This window comes from Colletotrichum aenigma (genome assembly GCF_013390185.1).
Source record: "Colletotrichum aenigma strain Cg56 chromosome Unknown KSG_Cg56_contig08, whole genome shotgun sequence".
NCBI lineage: Eukaryota > Fungi > Ascomycota > Sordariomycetes > Glomerellales > Glomerellaceae > Colletotrichum > Colletotrichum aenigma.
Window position 1 is genome coordinate 3,211,519 of NW_023500914.1, and position 13,273 is coordinate 3,224,791.

General features: G+C 55.0%; 3 protein-coding genes across 3 annotated transcripts; 1 reads left to right on the top strand and 2 right to left on the bottom strand.

Annotated features, from left to right (window-relative positions):
• Positions 1–1,374: 1,374 nt before the first annotated feature.
• Positions 1,375–2,565, bottom strand: CGCA056_v012345 (uncharacterized protein; the record flags this gene model as incomplete). Its single annotated transcript, XM_037327589.1, has 1 exon — positions 1,375–2,565. The coding sequence occupies one exon, from the start codon at positions 2,563–2,565 to the stop codon at positions 1,375–1,377; it is 1,191 nt and encodes a 396-aa protein (XP_037174162.1).
• Positions 2,566–6,311: 3,746 nt separating this feature from the next.
• dsk1 (Protein kinase dsk1) lies at positions 6,312–10,670 on the top strand (the record flags this gene model as incomplete). The annotated part of the gene is made up of 5 exons (XM_037327590.1): positions 6,312–6,478; positions 8,836–9,626; positions 9,766–9,829; positions 9,904–10,159; positions 10,230–10,670. The coding sequence occupies 5 exons, from the start codon at positions 6,312–6,314 to the stop codon at positions 10,668–10,670; spliced, it is 1,719 nt and encodes a 572-aa protein (XP_037174161.1).
• Positions 10,671–11,686: 1,016 nt separating this feature from the next.
• On the bottom strand, positions 11,687–13,082 carry IWS1 (Transcription factor IWS1; the record flags this gene model as incomplete). Its single annotated transcript, XM_037327591.1, has 3 exons — positions 11,687–11,954; positions 12,008–12,486; positions 12,549–13,082. The coding sequence occupies 3 exons, from the start codon at positions 13,080–13,082 to the stop codon at positions 11,687–11,689; spliced, it is 1,281 nt and encodes a 426-aa protein (XP_037174160.1).
• Between the last annotated feature and the right edge of the window lie 191 nt (positions 13,083–13,273).

A 13,273-nucleotide genomic window follows, 5' to 3' on the forward strand; every position in this document is an offset into this window, starting at 1 on the left:
TCTTTCGGCGCGGCCTGGGACTTCAGCCGCCCGAGACACATGGGGGTAAGCCGGAAGAGGCGTTCTCAAGTCGTCCTCGCCACGGCATCTATTAAAGTCGCAGTCCCGTTGAGCGGCTGTCGGGATAAGACATGACATCATGGCACTAAAACTGACCTTTTGCGCTCTGTAGCATCGCCATCACATGTTCGACTAGATGCACCCAGCCGTTGATTGGCACAAACCCAAGGAACCACCATCCAGTAATCGGTCCTCGAGCCAAAGTCACAAGGCCCTGCCACGTCATTTGACGAGCCGTGCCATCGTGTCTGGCTCTGCCGTCAGCTCAGATAGGCCGTTCAGAAGCTCCGCCTTAGCGTGAGAATGACCTCGTACGTGCTTGCCGCAGGGCTGACTGGAATGGACGCATTGACAAATCCCAGTGTGGCGGAAACGGAGTGAGCCGGCGGCTATTACGAAGAGGCTAGAAATGAATCTTCCCACTGTCAGCGCCTGGAATGTCAAGTTGCATTAGCTCCGGCTCCGACGCCGAGCCCTGCCGGAGAGACCCATATATTCCGATGCAATGTGGATGCACACGGGCCGGCCCCAACAATATCAGCCAGCCTATTTTGACTTAGGTTTTAGCCTCGGAGTACTAGATAGACCTTAATAACTGGGCCAGGCATTCCGAAGAGGATGAACTCGATAACGGTTGGCCAAACATAGGCGGCTGACCCAACTCATACAGTTGCTTACATGCCTGGTGCTATCAGTATTGGTGAAGTTTTGGTCCTGACGACTACTTGACACACCTCGGAGTAGCCTATCTAACAACATTCGGACACAACAAGATAGCAGGATACCGGTGGGACCAAGATAAGGACAAATAGCAAACCAATACATCATCGCGACCACAACAACTCAGGACTTACGGAAGCGCATCCTTGAGCAAGGGCGTATGAGTCCTGCCACAAGTATCCTGTACGTGTTTTCGGCTACATTTGCACTAACAAATCCGATCTTGTCTTAATTGCTGGTTTCTACTGGATTAGTGATACCATTGATACAAGACCACATTCATCACTGAGGCGGCGAGACCGAAAGTAAAGCCTTCCGCACTCAACCACAATGATTTTTGGAGAGGCCTGTATTTATTTATTTGGAATTTGACTATAAAAGTTGAAGGATGGGCAACAACTCGCCTGAACTTGCCTACAACCAACAGCCATCCGACTTATTCTATACATCTCCCTAGTGTAGCGTGATATTCCAACCAGTAGCACCTTGCCGACCCTCTTTGTTGGCCCCCATCCAAGCCTCTACGTCAAAGTCTCCCAAGCCCTGGAAAGAATCATTGACTCTTTGAACCCACCAAAACACAATAGGGGGGCCTTAAAGAAATCGCTTCAACTTAGGTAAAGGCCCAGGCTTCTTCGGACTCGACCGGTGGAACTGCAAGACCCACGGCTCGCAGCCTTGCAAATCTCTCGCCGGTTGCCACGAGGGCTCGGCGTATTCCCATTCGACCAGATATTGTAGCCCCGTCTTCGGTTTCTTGCCCGCCCACCTGGAATCGAGGATGCTTTTGAATGACCATCGTTCCTCATCAGGTTTACTGAGATACTTCACCGTAACACGTCCCTCCTTGTCGGCTTCTGGCTCGGAGACCTCCGCGACAAAGACCTGCGGCGCTAAAGTGAGCTTCGAGGACAGCCTTGCGTCTTCGGGCGTCGTCAGTTGTACTGAGTCCGCTTGTCTGATCCAGGGGTCGTACATGAGGGACCACTCCATCCATATCTCAGGGGTCAGAATGGTGCTAGGCAGAGGCTCGCTGTGGTCGATAACATGACTATACAGAGAAGGCGGCGACAGAGACTTGCCAAGGTGGCCCCAGGTAATGTCGATTACGGGCGCGTGAACCCAGGCGTTGCAGAATAGGCCAACGACGGCAACGAGGATTTGCAGCATAGGTCTGTACTCGATAGACCCAAACTTCCAGCGGTTCCAAGACTCAAAGTGAGCATATAACTTGATCAAACACAACAACAGCGCCCTGTCAGCAAAGTCTGGCCCAACCGCGGTGGTTTGGGTCAACAGAGCTTGGCGGTCCGACAGCGTCGTGCTCAACAAGATCCCCTCGAGTCGACCGACGATGTCTTCGTCGTCTGGCTGCGGGCCGTATTGAGCTTCGGGTCTTTCAAGCTCGATGAGAAAAGTGCGTATGACTGCTCTGACGAGGGGGAAGCGCATAAAGCTGTGAATCTCGTTGGCAACGATGTTGTGTCTCTCGGCTAGGCGAGCCAAGTCAGCATGAATTGCTGAAGAGATAGTGAGAGGGTCTTGGAGTGGGTGAATGGGCTTGAACCAGTAGTCGCTGGGCCAAGTCGTCCGCCTATGTGGCTTTTTGGCGAAGGCAACCTCGAGGTAATCCTGGTTGCCGATAATATGCCCATCGTATCGCCATCTTGGGTCGAGGTGCTTCTCTTGAAGTGCCGAATTCTTGAGCCTGACGGCGTACTCATCTTTGACGTGACTCGGCAAACTGAGGGCCAGCTCAAGGTTTGTGGAAGAGAAATGCGGCATATTACAGGTAGGTTATAGTCGGCGATTTCTGCGATGTCGACAAAGCTAGCCTGAGAGGAAGAGGATGGTAATGATAATCTTACAACTAGAGAAGTGAGTACGCTTTGTGAAGAGCTGCTGCTCGAGTATCCATGATTCCCCCCTCATCTCCCGTATATATAGAGCATTTCACTCGTAAATCGCGATTGAGGTCGCAAAAGCATAATGTCTTTGATAGCTCTTATTGTCAACGCATGACAATGGAGGTTTCTTGATTCCGAAGATGAGGCTCATCACAAAGCGGAAGCCTACAAGAGATAAAATAATGCTTGTCAACGAGCGAAGTACTCGACAGTGATAAAACTTGAAGGAAGGTGGCTTGGAGGAACAAGGAATTGTAGGCGATGCTTGATGCGGGCATTGTTCACGTTCAAAGGGTAACTGGCTTTGTCTTTCCCCATGGCCGTGGTTACTGACAATCTGCCTCAATGCATCGGAATGAAAGAGGCGATTCAGATAAGAATTTGAGGTCCGGTAGAAGATGAGACAATAAAGGCCGGCTCCTGTGCCGAAGCAGGCTCACCCGGACACACGGAACACGGGGTTCGCAGCGGACATCGGTTGGCGCGCATCGGATGCCATTCTTCTGATCATGGAAGAAGGTGTTCGTCGGCCAGACTGCCAAGACCGTGGTAACGACACCGCAGGCTTCCCTTTCCGACGCCGCATGCGACAGCCCTGCCGCTTCCCTTGCGAGGGCAGTACGCGGCCTCGTCGCCGGCAATGAGGGGGGCCCCATAATAGGGACGTTGTTAAGTGCATTTGAATCCGGGAAATCACGGGCACTGGACCGGACTGCATTCACACTGAACAATTATTTGGGCGCGAAGCTCGATGATGATAGATGGCAGGTGACAGGCGGGACCTGCTCACATGGATGGAATGGTCCGGTCTGTCTCTGTGTGCCTGACGCCGTGGCCTGGGATTGCGTCCCGCGAGGAGCGCCAAGGAGAAACAAGAAGACCCAATCAGGTGATGTACCTGAGCCATCACCTCGACTAGCCCTGTGACTGGCGGGGCGGACCAATAGGGCTCTTGCTTATCAGATGAAAGGTCAAAGAAAGCCGGAGGTCTGTTGACGGATGCTCTCAGGTGTCGGGGGTCTCACGTTGAGTGCTGCGGGCAAGGCGGTGTACGTGAAGGTGGCGGGAAGAACAGCATTGGCGAACGAACGAGGACGCGGTAGAGGGAAAAAAAAAAAAGTTGATCAAAAGTTTTCGGACCCAAGGGCGTGGGTAAGTTGGTGGCTAGATCCAGGGAAAATGTCTGTTGCAGAAGTTGTCGAGTCGCGATGGATGGGTGGCGGAACAAGGGAAAGCCTGTTGCAACTTGTTCAGCTCCGTCCAATAAGATGAGACCGACAGAGCTATATCCTTAGCCGTGCCTGAGAGTCTACTCGAAGTATGGTACATATGTAGTGTACATCGACAGCGTTTGTGAGTTCCGCAAACGACAGAGCTGGTAAAAGAAAATCCAGGGGCAGCAAGCAGCTGAGGTTAAGGATGGGCGGATTGAGTGAAGTGAGAAACATGAGAGTTGCCGGGACGCAGCTGAGGCCCTGCCCGGTTGCGTCAGGCCGTCCCCGTGAGGTCACCGGCAATCAAGGGTCTCGACGTCTCGACGGTCGGACAGGGCTCCCGTCGTCTTCACCTCAGCAACAGCAGCCGCTCAGCGGCCGTTGCCTTGTGCTTCAGGGGACAAACCCTGCTCCTCCCCACTGAATAGCCGGTCGCTAGTGACGATGTGCCATGTGATGGCGTGCGTCGGTGAAGCTCTGATAGGATATGCCGCCATCAATCGTGCTGGATATTTTCTTGGTCAGTGGAGGAGGTTGACAGAGGATTACCTAGGTAGTGTACCATTTGCACAGTGGAGGGTATTCGCACGTATCATTGAGCACCTTTCAAACAGGATACCGCTGGATGCAGTTAGCGCTGCTGGCTGGTCCACCTCGACCTATCCACTTCGCCCGTGTTATCTAATCGCAGGGCAGTCTCGTCCCGCCGACTTGGAGGCACTTGGCTGAATCGTGGCTCGCAACTCCCGGATGCGCACCAAAGACGCTGAGTGAACCCGGTATCAAACATTCTTTGGACGTCGTCGGCACGCGCTAGATTCGACATTTGAGTTGCCTGTCCTGTCTGTCCTCTTGTGCATCAATCAGCACCGTGCTAATCAACATCCATGGGTGCTCTCGTCTCAAGCATATGCTGGATGCGATGACAGTGGATAGCTTCACCCGTCAGAATTCCACGTCCAAGCTGCTTCCTCGACCCCCGTTCCTCCACATCCATCCATCCATCCATCCATCCATCCATCCACCAAAAAAAGACAAAAGACGCCACCGATTGAGTCGTGCTGGTGCTTGTTCTGCCGTTGGCGCATCTCTACTGGCCTCTTCCGTCTTGCACCCCCGTCCTCCACCCCCACTACACTATTGACTGACACACTACCTACCTAACGGGTACTTGCTATGTACCCAACCTCGAACCAGCTTCCATCAATGACGTCCTCCTGGCCCAGGCATGGCAACTAAGACGAGAACGAGACAGGCACTGCTTGGTATCATCGCTCAATGGGTACGCATACGTACGGCGCGACTTCACACTCCTGTTGTGTGTCCAGACCAACCACCCCCTCCTTCCTACCCAAGGAGAGAAGAAGACGAAAAAGAAAAAAAAAACATCCGAACTTGTTGCTTGCTTTGCTCTGCGCTTTTTCCAGCAGCCAGCCACTCAGGCACGTTTGTCTTCTGTTTTCTCTTGCTTTGCTTGTTGCTGAGGTACCAGACCTTGCCAAACCCATCCATCCCACCTCAAGGTACCTTGCCTACCTGACCTTGCCTTGACACCTACCTCTTCCTACCTGACCCTACCTTACCTTACCTTACCTTACCTTACGACGCAACTTCCATCGGCCTTGGCCACTTGGTCGCAAGTAAACTTCTCCAACACCTCCATCACCGCGCGCCCAGAGACCACCACACAGGCAACCTGTCCGCTCGTTGCTCAGTGCTGTTGTCGTCACAGCCTTCGTCGCCGTCGTCATCTTGGTCCCCGCCGCATCGCGCATCGTCTCGCATCATATCGGAGCACATCTGATGAATACCACCCGCCGACTTACCTGCTGCTGACTGGCCGCGCCAACCCGGTGATACACTTCTATCGCTCTCTCCTCCCGCATCCGCCTTCACATCTCCTCTGACAAGATCTCCACCTCGCCATCTTTTTCTTCACGCACTTCCGACTGCCGCTTCGCCTGCCATCTCACGTCCTCGATTGACCTCTGCCGCCCCTACTTTCAACAGATCTCTTGCTCTGCGCCAGCTGCCCGAACGCGCGACCACCTGTACGACTTTGAAAATCCCGCGATACCACTCCGAACCAGACAAGCCCCTTCGGGCTGCAAGACCAATTGCCTTGGACGAGGCCGACAATTGACACACACACGCACGCACGCACGCACGCACGCACGCACGCACGCACGCACGCACAGCCGCCCGTCCTCGCTGCGCTACAATCGGGTATCGAGCTTGGGCTGGTCACCACAGACGGAACATCGCCAATCCAAGGCCACCGGCGGTGCGCTCTCCTGACCTCGCCTCGCCCATCTGGAACGGTCGGCCGTGACCCCCATTCTGTCTGTCCCCCACACTCACGCTCCTGGACGATACTTTACATACCGCATCGCACATTCCACTGCCCATCATGAACGGCACCCAACAAGCTTCGGAGCCGCTTGCGCAACAGCCTCTGCAGCCCGCGGCTGCCAACGTCAACGCCGGTGCCAGCGCGAATGCCAATGGCAACTCGACGGTCGCCAAGAAGCGCAAGAAGGAGGGCTTGAAGCCCATCATCACCACCGAAACTCCCCAGTAAGTGTGTTTATGGTCTCCTTGTCATTTTTTTCCATCTCTTTTATTCGCAGCGACCAAGAAGGTTCCGTGTTGTTTGATTTCCATTATTTGACGGGTGGGTACCGTCGAGATTGTTGGTTGTCATCATCTCAAAACGGACGCCAGTTGGCGTCCCGAGCTTCATTTACACAGGACATTACCCTGCCTTTCCTTACCTTACCACATTGTTACCCCTCTATCCTGTCTAAAACTGTGCCCGATGCCGCACGTCCTTCCCTGCGCGTCGCTGCGGGGCGGAGTACGGGGGGCCAGTTGGATGGATGGATGGATGGGGGCTCCTCCAGCCAGACCAGACCAGTTTGAGCCGTCGAGTGCAGTCGAGTGCAGTCAATTCAGTTCAGTCCAGTCCCAATCGGCACAAGGAGCAGCGGCATCAGTAGTCAGTGCTTTCTGCCCAGGACCGCGCCGCGCAGACTGTCTCACTTCCGGACATCTGGGAAGCATGCATCAAGCAGGAAACAAGATGGCGCTGGAAGACGCTACGGCAGCGAACAAGCAAAAGAGAAGAAGAAGAGTGAGGAACAGACAGCAAGGCCCCGGCGGAACAGATACCCGACGGGGATCTGTCACTGGATTGGGCGCATACGCTGCGGTTGCACACAGGGCCGGCCATTGGAGGAGATTGAAGCGTTACGGGTCGCCAGCTGTTGCCGCCACCGCGACACTCTGCCAGGGCTGATGATGCGCAGCAGCAGCGCGGTGAGGTGCATCTACCTGTCTTGTGGATGTGGTCTGCGCCGCGCCGCGCTGCGCTGCGCTGCTCCGCCGGTGCGACAGATACCCATGATGAGAGGCCGGCAACGCGAGGGGCCGGGGTGATGGACGGGAGAAGAGGAGGAGAAGGAGGAGGAGGAGGAGGAGGAGGGAAAAAAAAAGTGCGAGGTTTGTGCTGACCTGACGGGGTGCCCTGACTGAAGCTTGCCTGTCGTATGTGCCCGTCTTTTGCACGAACTCGACCCGACTGCATACCGGGGACTGACCAGGCCTGACCTGACCTGACTGGACCGGACTGAACTGAACTGAACTGGACTGGACTGTACTGCTGCGCTCATCACTCACAGCTGGTTTGCTGCACACTGACAATCTGCACTCACGGCATCTGGTGACAGACAGAGATACAACAGAGGGGCTGAATAGTTTTCAGACATATCGCGACTGGTCTGAGCTGGCTGGACTGGACAGTGAACAGAACAGCACAGAAGAGCGGGACTGACTGACTGGCTGGGATGGCTGGGCTGGGCTGGCTGGCGCGCGAGAGTGAGCGCTCACCGTCACCCTCCCCACTGGTCCTGATCCGACCCGACGACCCTGGCCAAGGTGGCCCAGACTTTTGCGTCGCCAGACCACTGAGCAGTCGCTCTCTACCCCCCCCGTTGCGCGCATCACTGACCCCTCTCGCGCTACCTGCCCTGCTTTGCTGCCCGTCCTGCTCTGCTTGCTGCGACCTTCCATGCCTACCCTTTCCCGTCTGCTTTTATTACTCCCTTCCATATTACGTGCCTCTTTCTGCTACCAATCCTTACCATTACCTACCATACCTACCTGCCTCTACCATCCGCCCTTCCTCCTCCTCCACCTCCATGTCGGAGGCAGTTTTTTAACCTGCCCTCCTTACCTACCTTACCTACCTACCTTTTACCTACCTTAACTAGTGCACGCCTACCGCCTGGCTGATTGTTCCCGCGCCTCGCCTCGCCTCGCTCGCCTCTTCCTCTCCCGTCCTCTACCTCCACGTCCCTCGCCCAAAATCACTCCCCCCCCCTCCTTCGCTTCCCCTCCCCTCCCATTCAACCTTTACCCACCCCAGTCGGTCACGACCTGACTGGACTTGCCGCTGTCACTACTTTCCCATGTTGTGAGCGGCGCCAGTTTCGCACTGGATCCGCACTCTTTTTTGATATTTTCCCCTTCATTCTTGATTTGATTCCCGCCCGTTGCCCGGTCCTCCGCCCGTTCTGTCTTCTCTTTTCTTGACTATAGGATTGTTCGCGCTGGGTGCGCAATGTTGCAAATATGAGCTTCCTCAAGACAAGGTTTCTAGCCTCCCAAACCCCCTTCCAAAGTCATCGCATTTCGTGGTGCTCGAGTCCATCTTCGTTGCTCTGGACTGGCGCCGCGAAATCTTCACCCACCAAGCCACCCACCCGTTATTGCTGCTCCTGTTGCTGCTGCTGCTACCACTGCCACTGCTATTCTCCACCCCCGCCATTTTGATCACAATTCTGATGACGCCTTTTTTCGCGCCGCGCTGTCTCTGCCCGCACATGTCTCGATGGCCTCCACAAGAAAGCTGACCTTTTTCTTCTCTGTCGCAGAACCCACCAATTGTCTGCTGCCATGCAGAACTCGCCTACTTCGACTTCGTCTGGCGACGACCCCGCCGAGAACACGGCCGACGAGGAAGATTCCGAGGACTACTGCAAGGGCGGCTACCACCCCGTCCAGATTGGCGAAAAGTTCAAGGACGGCAAATACACAGTCGTGCGCAAGCTCGGATGGGGTCACTTTTCCACCGTCTGGCTGTCCAGGGACAACACCTCTGGAAAGCACGTCGCTCTGAAAGTCGTCCGCTCTGCCGCCCACTACACCGAAACCGCTATTGACGAAATCAAACTCCTCAACAAGATTGTCCAGGCCAAGCCCGACCACCCTGGCCGCAAACATGTAGTCAGCCTCCTGGACTCTTTCGAACACAAGGGTCCCAACGGCACACACGTTTGCATGGTTTTTGAGGTATTGGGCGAGAACCTGTTGGGCCTAATTAAGAAATGGAACCACCGCGGCATCCCCATGCCCCTGGTGAAGCAGATCACAAAGCAGGTTTTGCTGGGCCTTGACTATCTCCACCGCGAATGCGGCATCATTCACACCGACTTGAAGCCCGAGAATGTCCTCATCGAGATTGGCGACGTCGAACAAATCGTCAAAAAGGTCGTCAAGAGCGAGCCTAGCGACAAGGAAAACAACAGAAACGGCCGCAGGAGGAGACGGACTCTCATCACGGGCAGTCAGCCGTTGCCCTCCCCCCTCAATGCCAGCTTCAACCACAACAATCTCTTCCCCTCCACGAACTCTCACACGAGCCTCGGTCAAATGTTGCACGAAGGTATGCGACGTCCCCCCAGCACCCGCCACTTGTGTCCCCGCGAGTTGCGCCACCCACAAAGGTCCCGCTGCATGTAACGACCTCGTGGCGCATGGTTCTGGTCGCACAAGTTGGAAAAGCGCTAACAGCCTATGCTCAGGCAAAGGATCCAATGACTCTTCTCCCAAGCGCGACGCTGACCAGAAGACGCGCGAAAAGACGGCGTATGTATACCCCACCTCACAAAATAGTGGATGACTATACCTGAGACTGACCTGACCGCCTTCTCTCTGTGCAGCGACCTCCTCACGAAAGAAGTTTCGGGTATCTCCCTCGATAAGACGAGCAGCTCACCATCTTCCGGCGAGAAGCGCAAGGCCGAAGACGCCCACGCTTTCGACATCATTAGCGTCAAGATTGCGGACTTGGGTAACGCCTGCTGGACCAACCACCACTTTACCAACGATATCCAGACCAGGCAGTACAGGTCGCCGGAAGTTATACTTGGGGCGAAATGGGGCGCAAGTACTGATGTGTGGAGTATGGCGGCGATGGTACGTTTGCCCTCCGACGACCAACAGCTACTTCCAAAGACGTTGAGAACTAATGAATCCCCACCTCTAGGTTTTTGAGTTGATCACTGGTGACTACCTGTTCGACCCCCAATCGGGAACCAAGTACGGCAAGGACGACGATCACATTGCGCAGATCATTGAGCTGCTAGGGCCTTTCCCCAAGTCGCTCTGTTTGTCTGGCAAGTGGTCACAAGAGATCTTCAACCGCAAAGGCGAGTTGCGTAACATTCATCGCTTGCGACACTGGGCCTTGCCAGATGTCCTGCGCGAGAAATATCACTTCAAGGAGGACGAGGCAAAGCGCATTGCTGATTTCCTGACTCCTATGCTTGAGCTTGTCCCAGAGAAACGTGCCAACGCTGGTGGCATGGCAGGACATTTGTGGCTCGACGACACTCCCGGCATGAAAGGCATCCGAATCAACGGACTAGAGGTGGGCAGCCGGGGAGATGGCATTGATGGGTGGGCGACAGAGGTGCGGAAACGGTAGGGTAGAGGGGGCAAACATAATGAGAGACTGCATTCGAAGCATAGGGGGCCACCATACACCAAGATGTCGACCCTAATTCATGGAAACGAACGGTTCAGGCCCCCCTCCTTGAACCAGATCCCCTTTGCACAATTTCTCTGCCTGCGCCCGATCATCTCTCTCTGTCGCACTGAACCATGCACCATTGGCATTGACCTATTTCTGCACGCATCTTGATGGCAACAAAGAAAAAGCGGCATGGTGCCAGGAGTTTTGCTCTTCGTGCTATGGCCAAAGACGGACGGGACATTCCAAACACACAAACACAACGACAATACGGCATCATCATCATCAAACAGCACCCACGCATGATAGTAATGGAGGGGGGTGTGAGGAGGCCACAAAGCAGAAGAAGCGGCAATCAAAGCCCCCCCGCCTCTGAAGGAAACCACGTGTACAGGGCATGTCAGATTCCTGTTGTGGAGGAGTAGGTAGAACTTTTCTTAGTTTTCTAGGTCAAGAAAGTCCAGCACTGTCATCAGCTTACAGAGAGAGGGAGAGAATTAGTTGGTTGCATGGAAGACAGGGAGGATGTGTCGGTGTTAAACTAGGCCGTGCTGGACTTGGGAATGAGACGCATCATGATTGGCTCATGTCTACTATGTGTGACCTCAAGCTGCCAACATAACCTCATCTATCGACATGTCGTCACCAGGCCATGCAGCAACATCTTGAGTCCCCCTTTTTTGTGCAAATGTCACATTCTGTCTAGGAGTCCACGTCAATCCCTTCTACTCCTCCCATGACAAACCGGAACGCCTTTTGTGCCCGCCCAAAAAAAAGTTCAAGTCGCCCGTTCTGTCTCAGCCTCTCCCTATCATGTGGATCAGAATGAGCCTCTGGCCGGCTCTGTGCTCGTCTCCATCTTGCCACACCTTTCCATAGGCGACTTCTTCGCTGGTAAGTAGCCAGCGAATCAGCCACCACAAACCGGCAGGCTTCGTCACTACACCCCGCCATCATAACATGCGGCTCCCTCATCGCTTCTTGCCCTTCGCTGTCATCTTGCGGAATGCCTCCAGGCCGCCTGCTCCAATAGGGCGGTGATCCGGCGCACGAGACACGTCGTACGTGCTCTTTGGTGCGATTGTGTAGCTCGAAGGGAGGCCACCAGGACGAGCGCGGTTCGAGGTAACGACCGGCGCGAGCATGGCCTCACGTTCTGCTTCCCTGGCTGACTGCGAAGGCCGCTGGGGAAGGTTGAACTGCGAGCTGCCTGCCTGGCGCTGAGACATCTTGAGTGCCCTGTTCGAATAATTAGCAACGCTGTCTTGTGACACTGAACTAGGGAGACGTACTCGTAGTCGAACTCACGCGTCTCGATGTGGCGCTTCTTGTAGTCGTCCGTTCGCTTCAGAATCGGTCGACTCCAATCACCCAACAGCCGCTCGGCCATACGCTTGATGCCAGGCTCAGGCTTCTTCGAGCGGGTGTAGAAATAGACAACTTTTCCGATGCCGCTGCTGAGTAGCACCTCCTTTTCGATGGGCAGACGGATGAGGGCCTGGAAGATCTCTCTCTGGATGTTGTATGCTGGAAGAGAACCGTCGTTGAGGGGCTCCAGGAAGAACTTAACGTGTTGCAGAAAGTTCGTGTCAGGGTCGAGAATGGCATGCTGAACATTGTTGCGGTTGAGGAAGTCCTTCACCTGGGGTAGAAGCTTCAACTTGTGAACGGCGGGTTGGCCCGCCTCGCGCGCCGAATTGTCGGCCTCGCATGCTCTCTCCATCGCGACCTTCAGATCAGCTATCTGCTCGTCCATTTCATCTTCCAGATCCTACATCATGATGTTGTTAGTCAAGACTTGTCCTCTCTGGCCTGGGAAAGCGGGCGACCCACGATCTCGTCCTTCTTCTTCTTGCGCTTAGTAGGTCCCTTCATCGCGGCGTCCAGAGCTCGATCGATTGCCCGGCGTCTGCGCTCCTCAGGGGACAGGTGGGATTCATCATCAATCTCCGGTGACGCAGCCTTGGATCGCGGCTTCCTCTCGCCGTCCGCAACAGCGCGTCTCGACTTCCGAGCCGGTCTGCCAGCTTCGCCGTCCGCATCGCCAGCCGCGTCATCATCGCGTGACCGTTTCTTGTCTCTTCGCCCCTCCTTTGGTTTCCTTGGCTTGTCTCCATCGGCTACCTTTCGCTTTCCAGCCTTGAGCGTCTTAGCGACGTCTTCATCGACAGTTATGGGGCGATCTTCAATGTTGGCCGTGGCGGGGTCGTAGTCCTCAAACTGGTCTTCGTCGATTTCCGAAAGGTTATCCGATTCCTGGTCGGAAAGATCTTCGGCGGTCGCGCCACCCGCACCCTCACGAGGCTCTTCGTTGTCGGCGTGGTCGTCGCGCGTTGGCGACTCGGGGAGAGATTCAAGGTCCGACATGTTGGCGACGACGGATGTGTGATGCTGAACGAGGGTTTGAAATAGCCCGGAGAGTGAGCTTTCAATCGCGGAGACGTAAGCAGCAGGTGCAGCCCTTCAAAGCAGTTGCCACGGCAGAAAGGTGATCGTAGGAAATGGGAATAGTTGATGGATGAGGTTGGAGAGGCGGAAGAAGCGTCGTTTGGCCCTTT